The sequence below is a fragment of the Mustelus asterias genome, assembly GCF_964213995.1.
Source record: "Mustelus asterias chromosome X unlocalized genomic scaffold, sMusAst1.hap1.1 SUPER_X_unloc_3, whole genome shotgun sequence".
NCBI lineage: Eukaryota > Metazoa > Chordata > Chondrichthyes > Carcharhiniformes > Triakidae > Mustelus > Mustelus asterias.
The window spans coordinates 392,518-416,399 of record NW_027595348.1 but is presented as its reverse complement, the minus strand read 5'-3'; the positions used below and the strand labels follow the sequence as shown (position 1 = coordinate 416,399).

At 41.2% G+C, this 23,882-nt stretch overlaps 1 protein-coding gene across 1 annotated transcript in view; it reads right to left on the bottom strand.

The window, feature by feature from the left end:
- Window positions 1–285: 285 nt before the first annotated feature.
- spryd3 (SPRY domain containing 3) overlaps window positions 286–23,882 on the bottom strand; it is a gene marked incomplete at its 3' end in the record, with an annotated part of 286,555 nt that continues 262,958 nt past the window's right edge. Inside the window, exon 9 of the mRNA XM_078208993.1 lies at window positions 286–420. Within this exon, the coding sequence (XP_078065119.1) occupies window positions 286–420 (135 nt within the window). The remainder of the gene's footprint in view (window positions 421–23,882) is intronic.

Genomic DNA, 23,882 nt, shown 5'->3' with positions numbered 1-23,882 from the left:
CAAGCTTTTCATGTGGCTGCTCAGTTGAGTTTTTGGTTAATAGGGGCCTGTTTGAGACAGGGTGCTGGGCTGACAGGAGAAAAAGCAAAGGAGAGGGGGAAGCGATATGGTGGACAGTTGTGGAAAGATGAAGAGTAATGTCCCTGCAGTGAGAGTGGAAAGGTAAATAGGCCAATTGGACTCCTTCTGTGCTATAACCTCGATTCAAACTAAAACAATGTTCCAATGCTGTCTGTTGTGTGTTCAGTCCAAAATCAGCAAGTTGCAGACAGTAATATATATTACTAACAATGTTCTTACCATCACTGTCTAAAATATAATCTCGAGGAAACATGATACCACAACCCATGATATCACCCTTGTAGCAGCGAGGGCCAAAGGGATCTCCCACTCCACTTCCTTGGAAAAGCTTGCCATCATCTGAGAAAAGAAATCAGAGAATTCAGTAACACACACGCGCACACACAGACATGGCTCCTATCTCTCCCTCTCTCTCACACACACCTCTCAGGGGACAGAGCATTGGATTGCTCCACAGCAGAATCAGCATGGACTCAATGGGCTGAATGGTTTCTTTCTGTAATTACTCTAGGAGTCTCACTCAGACATTATTACAACAACAACAACAACAACGTTCATTCATTTGGCACCTTTGATATAGCAAGAGATCCCAAGTTGCTGTACAGGAGCATGATCAGATAAAACCTGGTACCGGGCCACCATGTGGAGATGTTAGGATAGGTGACTCTCAGCTTGGTCAAAGAGGTTGGTTTGACAGTGGACTTTAAAGAAAGAGATAGAGAGGGGCAGATGTTTAGAGAGGGAATTTCAGAGCTTTGGGCTTTGGCAAGTGAAGGCATGGCCAGTAATGGTCAGAGATGTGCAAGAGGCCAGAATGGGAGGAACAAGGTGATCTGGAGGATTTCCAGGATAGATTATACACAGAAGTTCCCCACTTATTGGCAATGCGTCTCTTTCACATATGAGACTTGATAGGCAGACAGAAAATGTGATGGGCAACCTGTGAGCTAACATTTTGTTGACTGTTGCCCCAGATGCAGGGTTGCCACATTCCGCTGATTCCCGTCCGTGTAGCTTTTTTCCGACCGGTGTGACTGAAGTAATTCGCACATAAAGCAAGGACAAGTGAAGTGAGGTGTGTGCTGATTACACACAACATTGAGTGTGAGAGCTGGCGCTGTTATATATAAACCTTTGCACATTGATGCCATTACATGTGTTGACGCTGTTATATATACACCTTTGCACATTGATGCCATTACATGTATTGGGGCTGTTATATATACACCTTTGCACATTGATCCCATTACATTACATGTATTGGGGCTGTTATATATACACCGTTGTACATTGATCCCATTACATGTATTGGCGCTGTTTTATATACACCGTTGTACATTGATCCCATTACATGTATTGGCGCTGTTTTATATACACCTTTGCACATTGATGCCATTACATGTATTGGGGCTGTTATATATACACCTTTGCACATTGATCCCATTACATTACATGTATTGGCGCTGTTATATATACACCTTTGCACATTGATCCCATTACATGTATTGGCGCTGTTATATATACACCTTTGCACATTGATCCCATTACATGTATTGGGGCTGTTATATATACACCTTTGCACATTGATCCCATTACATGTATTGGCGCTGTTATATATACACCTTTGCACATTGATCCCATTACATGTATTGGCGCTGTTATATATACACCTTTGCACATTGATCCCATTACATTACATGTATTGGCGCTGTTATATATACACCGTTGTACATTGATGCCATTACATGTATTGGCGCTGTTATATATACACCGTTGCACATTGATCCCATTACATGTATTGGGGCTGTTATATATACACCTTTGCACATTGATCCCATTACATGTATTGGCGCTGTTATATATACACCTTTGCACATTGATCCCATTACATGTATTGGCGCTGTTATATATACACCTTTGCACATTGATCCCATTACATGTATCAGCGCTGTTATATATACACCGTTGTACATTGATCCCATTACATGTATCAGCGCTGTTATATATACACTTCTGCACATTGATCCCATTACATGTATTGGCGCTGTTATATATACACCTTTGCACATTGATCCCATTACATGTATTGGGGCTGTTATATATACACCTTTGCACATTGATCCCATTACATTACATGTATTGGCGCTGTTATATATACACCTTTGCACATTGATCCCATTACATGTATTGGCGCTGTTATATATACACCTTTGCACATTGATCCCATTACATGTATTGGCGCTGTTATATATACACCTTTGCACATTGATCCCATTACATGTATTGGCGCTGTTATATATACACCGTTGCACATTGATCCCATTACATGTATTGGCGCTGTTATATATACACCTTTGCACATTGATCCCATTACATGTATTGGCGCTGTTATATATACACCTTTGCACATTGATCCCATTACATGTATTGGCGCTGTTATATATACACCTTTGCACATTGATCCCATTACATTACATGTATTGGCGCTGTTATATATACACCGTTGTACATTGATGCCATTACATGCATTGGCGCTGTTATATATACACCTTTGTACATTGATCCCATTACATGTATTGGCGCTGTTATATATACACCTTTGCACATTGATCCCATTACATGTATTGGCGCTGTTATATATACACCTTTGCACATTGATCCCATTACATGTATTGGCGCTGTTATATATACACCTTTGCACATTGATCCCATTACATGTATTGGCGCTGTTATATATACACCTTTGCACATTGATCCCATTACATGTATTGGCGCTGTTATATATACACCTTTGCACATTGATCCCATTACATGTATTGGCGCTGTTATATATACACCTTTGCACATTGATCCCATTACATGTATTGGCGCTGTTATATATACACCGTTGTACATTGATCCCATTACATGTATTGGCGCTGTTATATATACACCTTTGCACATTGATGCCATTACATGTATTGGGGCTGTTATATATACACCGTTGCACATTGATCCCATTACATGTATTGGGGCTGTTATATATACACCTTTGCACATTGATCCCATTACATGTATTGGCGCTGTTATATATACACCTTTGTACATTGATCCCATTACATGCATTGGCGCTGTTATATATACACCTTTGCACATTGATCCCATTACATGTATTGGCGCTGTTATATATACACCGTTGTACATTGATCCCATTACATGTATTGGCGCTGTTATATATACACCTTTGCACATTGATGCCATTACATGTATTGGGGCTGTTATATATACACCTTTGCACATTGATCCCATTACATGTATTGGCGCTGTTATATATACACCTTTGCACATTGATCCCATTACATGTATTGGCGCTGTTATATATACACCTTTGCACATTGATCCCATTACATGTATTGGCGCTGTTATATATACACCTTTGCACATTGATCCCATTACATGTATTGGCGCTGTTATATATACACCTTTGCACATTGATCCCATTACATGTATTGGCGCTGTTATATATACACCTTTGCACATTGATCCCATTACATGTATTGGCGCTGTTATATATACACCTTTGCACATTGATCCCATTACATGTATTGGCGCTGTTATATATACACCTTTGCACATTGATCCCATTACATGTATTGGCGCTGTTATATATACACCTTTGCACATTGATCCCATTACATGTATTGGCGCTGTTATATATACACCTTTGCACATTGATCCCATTACATGTATTGGCGCTGTTATATATACACCGTTGTACATTGATCCCATTACATGTATTGGCGCTGTTATATATACACCTTTGCACATTGATGCCATTACATGTATTGGGGCTGTTATATATACACCGTTGCACATTGATCCCATTACATGTATTGGGGCTGTTATATATACACCTTTGCACATTGATCCCATTACATGTATTGGCGCTGTTATATATACACCTTTGTACATTGATCCCATTACATGCATTGGCGCTGTTATATATACACCTTTGCACATTGATCCCATTACATGTATTGGCGCTGTTATATATACACCGTTGTACATTGATCCCATTACATGTATTGGCGCTGTTATATATACACCTTTGCACATTGATGCCATTACATGTATTGGGGCTGTTATATATACACCTTTGTACATTGATCCCATTACATTACATGTATTGGGGCTGTTATATATGCACCTTTGCACATTGATCCCATTACATTACATGTATTGGGGCTGTTATATATACACCTTTGCACATTGATGCCATTACATGTATTGGCGCTGTTATATATACACCTTTGCACATTGATCCCATTACATGTATTGGCGCTGTTATATATACACCGTTGTACATTGATCCCATTACATGTATTGGCGCTGTTATATATACACCTTTGCACATTGATCCCATTACATGTATTGGCGCTGTTATATATACACCTTTGCACATTGATCCCATTACATGTATTGGTGCTGTTATATATACACCTTTGCACATTGATGCCATTACATGTATTAGCGCTGTTATATATACACCGTTGTACATTGATCCCATTACATGTATCAGCGCTGTTATATATACACCGTTGTACATTGATCCCATTACATGTATCAGCGCTGTTATATATACACTTCTGCACATTGATGCCATTACATGTATTGGGGCTGTTATATATACACCTTTGCACATTGATCCCATTACATGTATTGGCGCTGTTATATATACACTTTTGCACATTGATGCCATTACATGTATTGGCGCTGTTATATATACACCTTTGCACATTGATCCCATTACATGTATTGGCGCTGTTATATATACACCTTTGCACATTGATCCCATTACATGTATCAGCGCTGTTATATATACACCGTTGTACATTGATCCCATTACATGTATCAGCGCTGTTATATATACACTTCTGCACATTGATGCCATTACATGTATTGGGGCTGTTATATATACACTTTTGCACATTGATGCCATTACATGTATTGGCGCTGTTATATATACACCTTTGCACATTGATCCCATTACATGTATTAGCGCTGTTATATATACACCTTTGCACATTGATCCCATTACATGTATTAGCGCTGTTATATATACACCTTTGCACATTGATCCCATTACATGTATTGGCGCTGTTATATATACACCTTTGCACATTGATGCCATTACATGTATTGGGGCTGTTATATATACACCTTTGCACATTGATCCCATTACATGTATTGGGGCTGTTATAGGTACACCGTTGCACATTGATCCCATTACATGCATTGGCGCTGTTATATATACACCTTTGCACATTGATGCCATTACATGTATTGGGGCTGTTATATATACACCTTTGCACATTGATGCCATTACATGTATTGGGGCTGTTATATATACACCTTTGCACATTGATGCCATTACATGTATTGGGGCTGTTATATATACACCTTTGTACATTGATCCCATTACATGTATTGGGGCTGTTATATATACACCTTTGCACATTGATCCCATTACATTACATGTATTGGGGCTGTTATATATACACCTTTGCACATTGATCCCATTACATTACATGTATTGGGGCTGTTATATATACACCTTTGTACATTGATGCCATTACATGTATTGGCGCTGTTATATATACACCTTTGTACATTGATCCCATTACATGTATTGGCGCTGTTATATATACACCTTTGTACATTGATCCCATTACATGTATTGGCGCTGTTATATATACACCGTTGCACATTGATCCCATTACATGTATTGGCGCTGTTATATATACACCTTTGCACATTGATCCCATTACATGTATTGGCGCTGTTATATATACACCTTTGCACATTGATCCCATTACATGTATTGGCGCTGTTATATATACACCTTTGCACATTGATCCCATTACATGTATCAGCGCTGTTATATATACACCGTTGTACATTGATCCCATTACATGTATTGGCGCTGTTATATATACACTTCTGCACATTGATCCCATTACATGTATTGGCGCTGTTATATATACACCTTTGCACATTGATCCCATTACATGTATTGGGGCTGTTATATATACACCTTTGCACATTGATCCCATTACATTACATGTATTGGCGCTGTTATATATACACCTTTGCACATTGATCCCATTACATGTATTGGCGCTGTTATATATACACCTTTGCACATTGATCCCATTACATGTATTGGCGCTGTTATATATACACCTTTGCACATTGATCCCATTACATGTATTGGCGCTGTTATATATACACCTTTGCACATTGATCCCATTACATGTATTGGCGCTGTTATATATACACCTTTGCACATTGATCCCATTACATGTATTGGCGCTGTTATATATACACCTTTGCACATTGATCCCATTACATTACATGTATTGGCGCTGTTATATATACACCGTTGTACATTGATGCCATTACATGCATTGGCGCTGTTATATATACACCTTTGTACATTGATCCCATTACATGTATTGGCGCTGTTATATATACACCTTTGCACATTGATCCCATTACATGTATTGGCGCTGTTATATATACACCTTTGCACATTGATCCCATTACATGTATTGGCGCTGTTATATATACACCTTTGCACATTGATCCCATTACATGTATTGGCGCTGTTATATATACACCTTTGCACATTGATCCCATTACATGTATTGGCGCTGTTATATATACACCTTTGCACATTGATCCCATTACATGTATTGGCGCTGTTATATATACACCTTTGCACATTGATCCCATTACATGTATTGGCGCTGTTATATATACACCGTTGTACATTGATCCCATTACATGTATTGGCGCTGTTATATATACACCTTTGCACATTGATGCCATTACATGTATTGGGGCTGTTATATATACACCGTTGCACATTGATCCCATTACATGTATTGGGGCTGTTATATATACACCTTTGCACATTGATCCCATTACATGTATTGGCGCTGTTATATATACACCTTTGTACATTGATCCCATTACATGCATTGGCGCTGTTATATATACACCTTTGCACATTGATCCCATTACATGTATTGGCGCTGTTATATATACACCGTTGTACATTGATCCCATTACATGTATTGGCGCTGTTATATATACACCTTTGCACATTGATGCCATTACATGTATTGGGGCTGTTATATATACACCTTTGCACATTGATCCCATTACATGTATTGGCGCTGTTATATATACACCTTTGCACATTGATCCCATTACATGTATTGGCGCTGTTATATATACACCTTTGCACATTGATCCCATTACATGTATTGGCGCTGTTATATATACACCTTTGCACATTGATCCCATTACATGTATTGGCGCTGTTATATATACACCTTTGCACATTGATCCCATTACATGTATTGGCGCTGTTATATATACACCTTTGCACATTGATCCCATTACATGTATTGGCGCTGTTATATATACACCTTTGCACATTGATCCCATTACATGTATTGGCGCTGTTATATATACACCTTTGCACATTGATCCCATTACATGTATTGGCGCTGTTATATATACACCTTTGCACATTGATCCCATTACATGTATTGGCGCTGTTATATATACACCTTTGCACATTGATCCCATTACATGTATTGGCGCTGTTATATATACACCGTTGTACATTGATCCCATTACATGTATTGGCGCTGTTATATATACACCTTTGCACATTGATGCCATTACATGTATTGGGGCTGTTATATATACACCGTTGCACATTGATCCCATTACATGTATTGGGGCTGTTATATATACACCTTTGCACATTGATCCCATTACATGTATTGGCGCTGTTATATATACACCTTTGTACATTGATCCCATTACATGCATTGGCGCTGTTATATATACACCTTTGCACATTGATCCCATTACATGTATTGGCGCTGTTATATATACACCGTTGTACATTGATCCCATTACATGTATTGGCGCTGTTATATATACACCTTTGCACATTGATGCCATTACATGTATTGGGGCTGTTATATATACACCTTTGTACATTGATCCCATTACATTACATGTATTGGGGCTGTTATATATGCACCTTTGCACATTGATCCCATTACATTACATGTATTGGGGCTGTTATATATACACCTTTGCACATTGATGCCATTACATGTATTGGCGCTGTTATATATACACCTTTGCACATTGATCCCATTACATGTATTGGCGCTGTTATATATACACCGTTGTACATTGATCCCATTACATGTATTGGCGCTGTTATATATACACCTTTGCACATTGATCCCATTACATGTATTGGCGCTGTTATATATACACCTTTGCACATTGATCCCATTACATGTATTGGTGCTGTTATATATACACCTTTGCACATTGATGCCATTACATGTATTAGCGCTGTTATATATACACCGTTGTACATTGATCCCATTACATGTATCAGCGCTGTTATATATACACCGTTGTACATTGATCCCATTACATGTATCAGCGCTGTTATATATACACTTCTGCACATTGATGCCATTACATGTATTGGGGCTGTTATATATACACCTTTGCACATTGATCCCATTACATGTATTGGCGCTGTTATATATACACTTTTGCACATTGATGCCATTACATGTATTGGCGCTGTTATATATACACCTTTGCACATTGATCCCATTACATGTATTGGCGCTGTTATATATACACCTTTGCACATTGATCCCATTACATGTATCAGCGCTGTTATATATACACCGTTGTACATTGATCCCATTACATGTATCAGCGCTGTTATATATACACTTCTGCACATTGATGCCATTACATGTATTGGGGCTGTTATATATACACTTTTGCACATTGATGCCATTACATGTATTGGCGCTGTTATATATACACCTTTGCACATTGATCCCATTACATGTATTAGCGCTGTTATATATACACCTTTGCACATTGATCCCATTACATGTATTAGCGCTGTTATATATACACCTTTGCACATTGATCCCATTACATGTATTGGCGCTGTTATATATACACCTTTGCACATTGATGCCATTACATGTATTGGGGCTGTTATATATACACCTTTGCACATTGATCCCATTACATGTATTGGGGCTGTTATATGTACACCGTTGCACATTGATCCCATTACATGCATTGGCGCTGTTATATATACACCTTTGCACATTGATGCCATTACATGTATTGGGGCTGTTATATATACACCTTTGCACATTGATGCCATTACATGTATTGGGGCTGTTATATATACACCTTTGCACATTGATGCCATTACATGTATTGGGGCTGTTATATATACACCTTTGTACATTGATCCCATTACATGTATTGGGGCTGTTATATATACACCTTTGCACATTGATCCCATTACATTACATGTATTGGGGCTGTTATATATACACCTTTGCACATTGATCCCATTACATTACATGTATTGGGGCTGTTATATATACACCTTTGTACATTGATGCCATGACATGTATTGGCGCTGTTATATATACACCTTTGTACATTGATCCCATTACATGTATTGGCGCTGTTATATATACACCTTTGTACATTGATCCCATTACATGTATTGGCGCTGTTATATATACACCGTTGCACATTGATCCCATTACATGTATTGGCGCTGTTATATATACACCTTTGCACATTGATGCCATTACATGTATTGGGGCTGTTATATATACACCTTTGCACATTGATGCCATTACATGTATTGGGGCTGTTATATATACACCTTTGTACATTGATCCCATTACATGTATTGGGGCTGTTATATATACACCTTTGCACATTGATCCCATTACATGTATTGGCGCTGTTATATATACACCTTTGTACATTGATCCCATTACATGCATTGGCGCTGTTATATATACACCTTTGCACATTGATCCCATTACATGTATTGGCGCTGTTATATATACACCGTTGTACATTGATCCCATTACATGTATTGGCGCTGTTATATATACACCTTTGCACATTGATGCCATTACATGTATTGGGGCTGTTATATATACACCTTTGTACATTGATCCCATTACATTACATGTATTGGGGCTGTTATATATGCACCTTTGCACATTGATCCCATTACATTACATGTATTGGGGCTGTTATATATACACCTTTGCACATTGATGCCATTACATGTATTGGCGCTGTTATATATACACCTTTGCACATTGATCCCATTACATGTATTGGTGCTGTTATATATACACCTTTGCACATTGATGCCATTACATGTATTAGCGCTGTTATATATACACCGTTGTACATTGATCCCATTACATGTATCAGCGCTGTTATATATACACCGTTGTACATTGATCCCATTACATGTATCAGCGCTGTTATATATACACTTCTGCACATTGATGCCATTACATGTATTGGGGCTGTTATATATACACCTTTGCACATTGATCCCATTACATGTATTGGCGCTGTTATATATACACTTTTGCACATTGATGCCATTACATGTATTGGCGCTGTTATATATACACCTTTGCACATTGATCCCATTACATGTATTGGCGCTGTTATATATACACCTTTGCACATTGATCCCATTACATGTATCAGCGCTGTTATATATACACCGTTGTACATTGATCCCATTACATGTATCAGCGCTGTTATATATACACTTCTGCACATTGATGCCATTACATGTATTGGGGCTGTTATATATACACTTTTGCACATTGATGCCATTACATGTATTGGCGCTGTTATATATACACCTTTGCACATTGATCCCATTACATGTATTAGCGCTGTTATATATACACCTTTGCACATTGATCCCATTACATGTATTAGCGCTGTTATATATACACCTTTGCACATTGATCCCATTACATGTATTGGCGCTGTTATATATACACCTTTGCACATTGATGCCATTACATGTATTGGGGCTGTTATATATACACCTTTGCACATTGATCCCATTACATGTATTGGGGCTGTTATATGTACACCGTTGCACATTGATCCCATTACATGCATTGGCGCTGTTATATATACACCTTTGCACATTGATGCCATTACATGTATTGGGGCTGTTATATATACACCTTTGCACATTGATGCCATTACATGTATTGGGGCTGTTATATATACACCTTTGCACATTGATGCCATTACATGTATTGGGGCTGTTATATATACACCTTTGTACATTGATCCCATTACATGTATTGGGGCTGTTATATATACACCTTTGCACATTGATCCCATTACATTACATGTATTGGGGCTGTTATATATACACCTTTGCACATTGATCCCATTACATTACATGTATTGGGGCTGTTATATATACACCTTTGTACATTGATGCCATGACATGTATTGGCGCTGTTATATATACACCTTTGTACATTGATCCCATTACATGTATTGGCGCTGTTATATATACACCTTTGTACATTGATCCCATTACATGTATTGGCGCTGTTATATATACACCGTTGCACATTGATCCCATTACATGTATTGGCGCTGTTATATATACACCTTTGCACATTGATGCCATTACATGTATTGGGGCTGTTATATATACACCTTTGCACATTGATGCCATTACATGTATTGGGGCTGTTATATATACACCTTTGTACATTGATCCCATTACATGTATTGGGGCTGTTATATATACACCTTTGCACATTGATCCCATTACATTACATGTATTGGGGCTGTTATATATACACCTTTGTACATTGATGCCATTACATGTATTGGGGCTGTTATATATACACCTTTGTACATTGATGCCATGACATGTATTGGGGCTGTTATATATACACCTTTGTACATTGATGCCATTACATGTATTGGGGCTGTTATATATACACCTTTGCACATTGATGCCATTACATGTATTGGGGCTGTTATATATACACCTTTGTACATTGATCCCATTACATGTATTGGGGCTGTTATATATACACCTTTGTACATTGATCCCATTACATGTATTGGGGCTGTTATATATACACCTTTGCACATTGATCCCATTACATTACATGTATTGGGGCTGTTATATATACACCTTTGTACATTGATGCCATTACATGTATTGGGGCTGTTATATATACACCTTTGTACATTGATGCCATGACATGTATTGGGGCTGTTATATATACACCTTTGTACATTGATGCCATTACATGTATTGGGGCTGTTATATATACACCTTTGTACATTGATGCCATGACATGTATTGGGGCTGTTATATATACACCTTTGTACATTGATGCCATTACATGTATTGGGGCTGTTATATATACACCTTTGTACATTGATGCCATGACATGTATTGGCGCTGTTATATATACACCTTTGTACATTGATCCCATTACATGTATTGGGGCTGTTATATATACACCGTTGCACATTGATCCCATTACATGCATTGGCGCTGTTATATATACACCTTTGTACATTGATGCCATTACATGTATTGGGGCTGTTATATATACACCTTTGTACATTGATGCCATTACATGTATTGGGGCTGTTATATATACACCTTTGTACATTGATCCCATTACATGTATTGGGGCTGTTATATATACACCTTTGTACATTGATGCCATTACATGTATTGGGGCTGTTATATATACACCTTTGTACATTGATCCCATTACATTACATGCATTGGCGCTGTTATATATACACCTTTGCACATTGATGCCATGACATGTATTGGGGCTGTTATCTATACACCTTTGCATATTGATGCAAAGAACAAAGAACAATACAGCACAAGAATAGGCCCTTCGGCCCTCCAAGCCCGTGCCGCTCCCTGGTCTAAACTAGACTATTCTTTTGTATCCCTCCATTCCCACTCCGTTCATGTGGCTATCTAGATAAGTCTTAAACGTTCCCAGTGTGTCCGCCTCCACCACCTTGCCCGGCAGCGCATTCCAGGCCCCCACCACCCTCTGTGTAAAATATGTCCTTCTGATATCTGTGTTAAACCTCCCCCGCTTCACCTTGAACCTATAACCCTCGTGAACGTCACCACCGACCTGGGGAAAAGCTTCCCACCGTTCACCCTATCTATGCCTTTCATAATTTTATACACCTCTATTAAGTCTCCCCTCATTCTCCGTCTTTCCGGGGAGAACCACCCCGGTTTACCCAATCTCTCCTCATAACTAAGCCCCTCCATACCAGGCAACATCCTGGTAAACCTCCTCTGCACTCTCTCCAAAGCCTCCATGTCCTTCTGGTAGTGTGGCGACCAGAACTGGATGCAGTATTCCAAATGCGGCCGAACCAACGTTCTATACAACTGCAACATCAGACCCCAACTTTTATACTCTATGCCCCGTCCTATAAAGGCAAGCAGGCCATATGCCTTCTTCACCACCTTCTCCACCTGCGACGTCACCTTCAAGGATCTGTGGACTTGCACACCCAGGTCCCTCTGCGTATCTACACCCTTTATGGTTCTGCCATTTATCGTATAGCTCCTCCCTACATTATTTCTACCAAAATGCATCACTTCGCATTTATCAGGATTGAACTCCATCTGCCATTTCTATGCCCAAATTTCCAGCCTATCTATATCCTTCTGTAGCCTCTGACAATGTTCCTCACTATCTGCAAGTCCTGCCAATTTTGTGTCGTCCGCAAACTTACTGATCACCCCAGTTACACCTTCTTCCAGATCGTTTATATAAATCACAAACAGCAGAGGTCCCAATACAGAGCCCTGCGGTACACCACTAGTCACAGGCCTCCAGCCGGAAAAAGACCCTTCCACTACCACCCTCTGTCTTCTGTGACCAAGCCAGTTCTCCACCCATCTAGCCACCTCTCCCTTTATCCCATTACATGTATTGGGGCTGTTATATATACACCTTTGCACATTGATGCCATTACATGTATTGGCGCTGTTACATGTACACTTTTGCACATTGATGCCATTACATTACATGCATTGGGGCTGTTATATATACACCTTTGTACACTGATCCCATTACATGTATTGGGGCTGTTTTATATACACCTTTGTACACTGATCCCATTACATGTATTGGGGCTGTTTTATATACACCTTTGCACATTGATGCCATTACATCACATGCATTGGGGCTGTTATATATACACCTTTGCACATTGATCCCATTACATGTATTGGGGCTGTTATATATACACCTTTGCACATTGATCCCATTACATGTATCGGCGCTGTTATATATACACCTTTGCACATTGATGCCATTACATCACATGCATTGGGGCTGTTATATATACACCTTTGCACATTGATCCCATTACATGTATTGGGGCTGTTATATATACACCTTTGCACATTGATCCCATTACATTACATGTATTGGGGCTGTTATATATACACCTTTGCACATTGATCCCATTACATCACATGCATTGGGGCTGTTATATATACACCTTTGCACATTGATCCCATTACATGTATCGGCGCTGTTATATATACACCTTTGCACATTGATGCCATTACATCACATGCATTGGGGCTGTTATATATACACCGTTGTACATTGATCCCATGACATGTATTGGGGCTGTTATATATACACCTTTGCACATTGATCCCATTACATGTATTGGGGCTGTTATATATACACCTTTGCACATTGATCCCATTACATGTATTGGGGCTGTTATATATACACCTTTGCACATTGATCCCATTACATGTATTGGGGCTGTTATATATACACCTTTGCACATTGATCCCATTACATGTATTGGGGCTGTTATATATACACCTTTGCACATTGATCCCATTACATGTATTGGGGCTGTTATATATACACCTTTGCACATTGATCCCATTACATGTATTGGGGCTGTTATATATACACCTTTGCACATTGATCCCATTACATCACATGCATCAGCGCTGTCATCATATAATCAAACAATCCTACAGCACAGAAAGAGGCCATTCGGCCCATCGGGTCTGCACCAACCACAATCCCACCCAGGCCCTACCCCCATATCCCTACATATTTTACCCACTAATCCCTCTAACCTACACATCTCAGGACACAAAGGGGCAATTTTAGCATGGCCAATCAACCTAACCCGCACATCTTTGGACTGTGGGAGGAACCGGAGCACCCGGAGGAAACCCACGCAGACACAGGGAGAATGTGCAAACTCCACACAGACAGCGACCCGAGCCGGGATTCAAACCCACGTCCCTGGAGCTGTGAAGCAGCAGTGCTAACCACTGTGCTACCATTCCGATATATATATACACCTTTGCACATTGATGCCATTACATTTCATGCATTGGCGCTGTTATATATACACCTTTGCACATTGATGCCATTACATTTCATGCATTGGCGCTGTTATATATACACCTTTGCACATTGATGCCATTACATGTATTGGGGCTGTTTTCTATACTCCTTTGCACATTGATGCCATTATGTTACATGTATTGGCGCTGTTATATATATATATATATAATATATACCTATGCGCATTGGCATAATCACATTACATGAATTGGCGCCGTTATATATACAACATTGTGCATTGAACCACAGAATTCTTCCAGTGCAGAAGTCTGCACCAACTCTCAAAGAACATCTTACCCAGGCTCCCCGCACTGCCCTATACCCATAACCCCACGCATTTACATGGCTAATCTACCTTATCTATGCAAGTTTAGACACTCAGGGGCAATTTAACATGGCCAATCCACCCTAACCTACACATCTTTGGACACTAAGGGGCAATTTAGCATGGCCAATCCACCTAACCTACACATCTTTGGGAGGAAACCAGAGCACCCGGAGGAAACCCACGCAGACACGGGGAGAATGTACAAACTCCACACAGTCATCCAAGGCCAGAATTGAACCTGGATACCTTGTGATGTGAACCAAGAGTGCTAACCACGGTGCCACCATTACATCATAAGCATTGGCATTGTTACACATATAACCTTGTTGCCATTACTTCATATGCATTGCTGCTATTACATGAGATGCATTCGTGCTGTTCTCTATACAGCTTTGCACAATTGTGCTCCTGCATTACCCACATTGTTGCCACTGCATTCCATGCACTGGCACAATTATATATACAGCTTTGCGCATTGATGTCCTTACATTATATGCAGTGGTGCATTATATGCATTTGGGCTTGGTGATGTTACATCACATGCATTGCTGCTGTGGTTCATCGTTACATGTACATGTTTTACAACATACATTTTAATCAATAATCAAAGACCATTTGCTCCAATGAGCTTATTCTTTTGCACAGATCTACCCAACCTTCTTCCAAGTCATTTCTACACTTTGCTGTTCCCTCCTCTTGTTTAGTCCCTTGTCTATTGGTGCTCTGGTGTGGACTGTACTCCTTCAAGGTATCGTCATTCTCAGCAGTCATCCATGTGAGCACGTGTTTGAGACTGGCACACACCCTAAAATGCTCCTGTATTGGCTGCCTTGTCCTACTCTTCTGCAGAGTCACCCATCTATTATCCTGATGTCTGACCACTGCAAACCTCCTGGAATGTATGATTCAAGAAAGTCTCATCCTCCTTGATGCTCTGCAGTGATCCCAGCTCTCCCCTGCTCAGAAATCCTGAGCTCAAACTGAAACAGCTGCAGACACTTGCTGGGGAAAAGTTCATTTTGGCTGTTCATTTGAACATGTGTTACAAATATGTAAGTCAGAGATTTGGTTTTGTACACGAAAAGTGTTTCACTTTTGAAATGATATGCAATATTAGATACCACCCTACTGACATGCTCATCTCCAGAATGAGGTTAACTAAATCATTCAAATACAAGGTTCATGTGGCCAACATCATCGTAAGAAGTCTCACAACACCAGGTTAAAGTCCAACAGGTTTATTTGGTAGCAAAAGCCACACAAGCTTTCGGAACAGGCTGTCCCTTCGTCAGGTGGGTGGGAGCTCTGATCACAAACAGGGCACAAAGACACAAACTCAATTTACATGAATAATGATAGGAATGCGAGTCTTTACAGCTAATCAAGTCTTAAAGGTACAGACAATGTGAGTAGAGAGAGCATTAAGCACAGGTTAAAGAGATGGTTAAAGAAATGGTTCTATAAACTTGGACGGGTTCATGGATGAGAGGGGTGTGGAGGGATATGGTCCAAGTATCCCTCCAGGTCAGTGGGACTAGGCATAAAATGGTTCGGCACAGACAAGAAGGGCCAAAAGGCCTGTTTCTGAGCTGTAATTTTCTATGGTTCTATGTGTATTGTCTCCAGACAGGACAGCTCGTGAGATTTTGCACATCCAGGCAAGTTGTGGGGGTTACAGATAGTGTGACATGAACCCAATATCCCAGTTGAGGCCGTCCTCATGTGTGCGGAACCTGACTATCAGTCTCTGCTCAGCGACTCTGCGCTGTCGTGTGTCGTGAAGGCCGCCTTGGAGAACGCTTACCCAGAGATCAGAGGCTGAATGCCCGTGACTGCTGAAGTGCTCCCCAACAGGAAGAGAACAGTCTTGCCTGGTGATTTTCGAGCGGTGTTCATTCATCCGTTGTCGTGGTGTCTGCATGGTTTCCCCAATGTACCATGCCTCAGGCTTGATTAGCTGTAAAGACTCACATTCCAATCATTATTCATGTAAATTGAGTTTGTGTCTTTGTGCCCTGTTTGTGATCTGAACTCCCACCCACCTGACGAAGGAACAGCCTGTTCCAAAAGCTAGTGGCTTTTGCTACCAAATAAACCTGTTGGACTTTAACCTGGTGTTGTTAGACTTCTTACTGTGTTTACCCCAGTCCAACACCGGCATCTCCACATAGAACATAGAAAAACTACAGCACAAACAGGCCCTTCAGCCCACAAGTTGCGCCAGTCATGTCCCTACCTACCTAGGCTTATATAGGCTTACCTATAACCCTCAATCCTATTAAGTCCCATGTACTCATCCAGGAGTCTCTTAAAAGACCCAATTGAGTTTGCCTCCACCACCACTGACGGCAGCCGATTCCACTCACCCACCACCCTCTGAGTGAAAAACTTACCCCTGACATCTCCTCTGTACCTACCCCCCAGCACCTTAAACCTGTGTCCTCTCGTAGCAGACATTTCCACCCTGGGAAAAAGCCTCTGAGAGTCCACCCGATCTATGCCTCTCAACATCTTGTATACCTCTATTAGGTCTCCTCTCATCCTTCGTCTCTCCAAGGAGAAAAGACCGAGCTCCCTCAGCCTATCCTCATAAGGCATGCCTCTCAATCCAGGCAACATCCTTCTAAGTCTCCTCTGCACACTTTCAATCTTTTCCACATCCTTCCTGTAGTGAGGCGACCAGAACTGAGCACAGTACTCCAAGTGGGGTCTGACGAGGGTCTTATATAGCTGCATCATTATCCCCGGACTCCTGAACTCAATCCCTCGATTGATAAAGGCCAGCACACCATACGCCTTCTTAACCACCTCCTCCACCTGCGGGGCCGATTTCAGAGTCCTATGGACCCGGACCCCAAGGTCCTTCTGATCCTCTACACTGCTATCATGCCAACATCCTCTACACATCATGCCAACATCATCAGCAGTCATTCAGCTTTCTCTCCCCTCCTTTCCTGAAGCTGTCAAGTGCTTGCAGCAGTGCATCCCTCACATCTCAGGCAAATACCTATGGGTGGGACGGTCAAGGGTCTCAGAGCCCAGGCTGACCCACTTCCTGCCCAATGAGCACAGGCACTTGCAACTTCCAGCAGGGGTCACTGGTCAAAAGTTGAAGGCTTGGCTACCTTCCCTTCCCTGAGCAGAGGCATCTGGCATCATCCAGGGACTGAACCGCTGCCTTCTGCCCTGCTACGTGTGGTGACAGGTTGGCCCACTAACACTGCCACTTGTGTCTCAAAAATCAACGTTGGGAAAGTGCGGGAAGTTTCAAGTTACTGGATGCAGAGACTGTGGAAATACGGAAAATATTTCTGGAGCTGCCAAGCCACAGGAGTACAATAAAAGGATATCTGATTTACACAAAATTTCAGATTAACACTCAGTTTTACTGTTCCAATTTAACCATATTCCAGAACAGCTGCTTTCGATTGGACTTCACATTTCCACAGCTTTACATCTAATCCCACAATGCCGCTTCTCATTTATTGAGCCAAACTGCATATTTGTCTTGTATCCCATGTCTACTGACATCTTACCTACGTGCTGTATCTCATGGAAAAACTGACACTACACGAGCAAAGTAATAAGTAGAAATGAGTCCAAATGAAGGAATTCCAAGAGAAAACAAACAGCACAAGTTTTTAATAGGATCTGTTACAAAAACAAAACCGAAAATGCCAACATTCCTGTTCAAATCAGCCGCTGAGATGTTTCCAATTTCCTCTCTACTTAATAAGTCACATCAGTTAAATACTTTGGTAAAATGCTAACCAATGGAACTTTAAAATGCACATTAAGCCTTAAAAAGGTATTGGTTATCTGTGAGTGGAATACTCTAAAATAGGCCTTCAGTTCACAATATAGTCGATGTTATTTGTCTGGATTGTGTGTTCAGCCTCTTTTTCTAATAGTCTCACCTGGTCAACTCCGGAACCCTGATCTGAATCAGCAATGGCTGTTTGTAAAAAAAGATTTCTTCCCTTTCTCTCACAAACCACCACTCCATCTCCAACCTCTCGCTCCTCTCCCAAGTCCTTCAATGTGTTGCCTCCTCTCAAATCGGTGTCCATTTTCACTGCAATTAAAAGTCTGGCTTCCTCTGATGAACATTCTGTGATGCTACAGTTCTGAGAACAATTGTAGCTGCAGTCACAAATCACATCCTCAAAGACCATGAATGTGGCAAATGAGCCTATCTTGGCCTGGCTGTCATCTTTGACAAGGTTGGCCATACCATGCTCCCTGAATGCCTCTGTTCTGTTGTCCAGCTGGGTGGGACTGTCCTCACCTGGGTCAAGAGAATCTCTGGCAATGGAATACGTTCCCACTCCTGAACTGTTAGCTCCAAAGTAAGGATCTATCCTCAGCCCCAAGACATTTCTCATCCACGTACCTCCCCGTGGTGACATCAGCTGACAACCATCGTGATCCCCATCTCTGACCTTCTCCTCTCTCTCGAACATCCCACAGCCTCTGAGTCGTCCCGCTGTCTGTCCAACATCCAGTATTGGATGAGCAGACTTTTCTTCCGTTAAGCGTGGCAAAGACCAAAGATATTATCGATGGTCCCGACCACAAACTCTGTCCCCTGGCCAGTTCCATCCCTCAACTTAGCAACTGCTTCAGCCTGAACCAGCGTAGGCTGCAGCGTCTGAATGGATCTCAATTCTCACTCCGCATCCTTTCCAAAGCAAAGACCACCTCCTGTCTCCGGCCACCTCCCCCTCCTGCCTCCCTCCCCCTCCCCACTCTCCCCTCCCACCTCCACCCCAACGCCACCTCCACCTCCCTTGCATTGCCACCCCTGCCACCTCAACGCCTGACTCAGCTCATCCCATGCTGAAATCCTGCTCTGGGCTTTCACTGCCTCTGGACTCAACTATTTCAATCTTCTAGCCTCCAAAACATCTCATCCAAAGCTGTGTTGTCCGTATCCTAACTCACAGCCGTGGTCACTGACCAACATCAGGTGCAGTCTGGCACTCGCTCAATTTGAAGATTCCCATCCTCGCATTCTCACCATTTTTGACCAATTCAGCCACCCTGAGAATCCTGCACCCCCCCCCTAACTCTGACCTCACATACCCCCCCACTTCCTTTACCAGTCTCAGCCCCAAAGCTCTGCAATTCTCTCCCCATATTGCTGTGAGAAGCAGCAGAAATCCAACCTCTCAGACAGAGCTTGTGGCCATCCCATCCTGATATCTTGTCCATTTTGTCTGATTGTACTACTTGTGACACGTTCCTACTCTAAAGGTGCTGTGCAAATAGTCTCATTTCGAGCAATTCACCTCCAGCTTGAGTCGAGCCATGGTGAAACGTGCATCAACGCCGAATTGGAGCCATATGGAGAATTTGTCTAATACACTGCAACCAATCCCTTCCCAATGTTTCCTGGCTGCTCACCCACTGTGTGTGCAGGCATGGAAAGAGGGAAACTTTCAGGTCAATTTGTTGGACTCGAGTACTTTGGCACAAAAAGGAGTCGACACCTTTGACATCCTGAATTTTATCAGCTTGGGTACAACTGGAGCCTCTTTTTACTCAATTTTCCTTGGAACCTTTGGCAGGGCTCACAAGATACAAGGTCGGAACGTATGGAAAGATGCCATCAGTTAATGGAAAGACTTTGTGGTTGGCAGATTCTTAATGCAGAACTTGGCAGAAGCAGATATGTTAAATTAAAGATCTCGGCTGCAGTATTCTGAAGCACAGTCCGCAATGCCTAACCTCTCTTGGCCACCTCCTCAACTCTCAAACCCACTGAAACCCAAAGCCTTGCACAGTCTGTTACTTCCTTTTTTGCCTTGTAGACACCTGCCATAACCTGACATAAATCCCAGTTAGTTGTCATGTTACCCACACAGTACATGTTTGCTATTGTCTGTTTGTATGTTAATTCTGTATGTACTTTAAATCATTTAGATAAACAAACGTACAAAGTACACAGAAACATGCTATCCTGCCCAACTCGTTCAGGTTGCTGTTTATGGTCCATACAAGCCTCCTCCTATCCTCCAAGCCCATCACCACATCCTTCTATTCCTTTCTCCCTCATGTGTTTATCCAGCTTCCCCTTGAATTCATCTGTACTGGTCGCCGCAGCAAGTTCCACGTTCTCAGCATCTCTGGCAAAGAGGTTTCTCCCGAATTCCCTGATTGGATTGATGAGTGATTAACTTATATTGCAAAGTTCCTAAGTTCTGGTCTCACCTTCAAGTGGAAACATCTTCTCGATGTCCACCCTTGAATTATCTTGAAGACTGTCTTCATTTTGAGAGAGATAGAGCTCTCACCTGCTGAATCTAGCAGATTAGTTTTGATGTCCTATAAATCGCTTTGCACTTCTTCCTGGCCTCAATATCCTTTTTATAATATGGAAGGATATAAGAACCATTCACAAATGGTCTAAAAAGATTGTCTGATTTTCAATCCTCACTCTTGGAATGAATACCAATGCTTTATTTGTTTTTTTTTTATTTGTTCATGGGGTGTGGGTGTCGCTGGCTGGGCAGCATGTATTGCCCTCCCTAGTTGTCCTTGTTCAGATGGCATGTAAGAGTCAATCACATTGCTGTGGCTCTGGAGTCACATGTAGGCCAGACCAGGTAAAGACGGCAGATTTCCTTCCCTAAAGGACATTAGTCAACTAGATGTGTTTTTCTGACAGTCGACAATGGTTTCATGATCATCAGTAGATTCTTAATTCCAGATATTTTTACTGAATTCAAATTCCACCATCTGCTGTGGTGAGATTCGAACCCAGGTCTCTGGATTACAAGTCCAGTGGCAATACCACTGCCTTCACCGATGGCCTTGTAAACTTGTGTCACTAGTTTTAGTGATTGGTGTCTCGGTACCCTGAAATCCCTGTTTCACTATCCCATTTAGAGAGGCATTAAGTATGTGACCTGCTTCTTCTTCCGACTAAATTACATTTATCAACATAAATATTTACTTGCCAAATATACACTCTTAATTTCTAAATGGCCTTCCATTTAAAACGTGCACAAATCAGTCCCAGATAATTCTTGTTGAGAGAAGTGGCACTGCAAATTTTAAAAAAATAAAGCGGAGGTGAAAACTAGCGACTTCCCGTTCTCTTCCCTCCCAGTCCTGCCTTGCAATCTTAACTGGTGATTAATTAATTCAACTCCACCACATCAGAGAGAGTTTGACTGTAAAATAACAGCTAATCTTAGCAAACCCACTGCATTTTGACATGTTTTCTTTTGCAGCAGTTCCCGGGAACGTGACATGCAATTTTAACTTTTAATGATCATCTGTTGTTGATAAAAGCTCTAAAGCTAATGATGCCTAACTAGGAGAGGTTTGAGAAGCTTAAGTTTGTTTTGTACATATTTGTTTGGAGCTATTGGCACTCCCAATACTGGGTAATTGAACACGGAGACCATCAAATACTCCCAAATCACAGACAGCATGGCTTCATATCGAGGCATTGGCAAGCTCCCTCTACTTCAGTGGTCTCCAACCTTTTGGAGGGGCCACATTTCACATTTTTTCTCACTCATGGATTGGGCAAAGAAATTTCAAAAGGAAAGACCCAACATTCAATTTTCCTTCTCTTGCCTGGAATCAATGGGGCTGCCATCAGGGTTTTGAGAAATATGATGGATGCTATTTTTTGAGAGAGATATTGGGTACATATTAATGCTTGTTGAAGTAAAGAATTTTAAAGTCGGTAGAGGGGGAAGCTTTGAAGTCTCCAAGTAACAGAGAGTTCCAAGGACTCTGGTAGACTTCTTGAAGTGTAGAATTGTTTAATTCTCGAGCATAGCTGGCAGAGGGAAATGCTCACACCCCAGATAGAGCACGAACACATTCACTGCCTCACCAAATGACAGCTTCCGGCCAAAGGAGTCTGCATGCTGCGCATGATGAAGTGGAGCTTCTCAGTACCTCGAACGCCAGCTACATGGGTTCCCACAATCAAATGGCCACTGTTACTGGCACAGCTCATACAACCATTATGTATGGCACAACAAACGGGAATATCACAGAGTGCCCCAACTGCCTGAACATCGAGCAGGGATACGATCAGGAGGCTGGCTGCACCACCTATT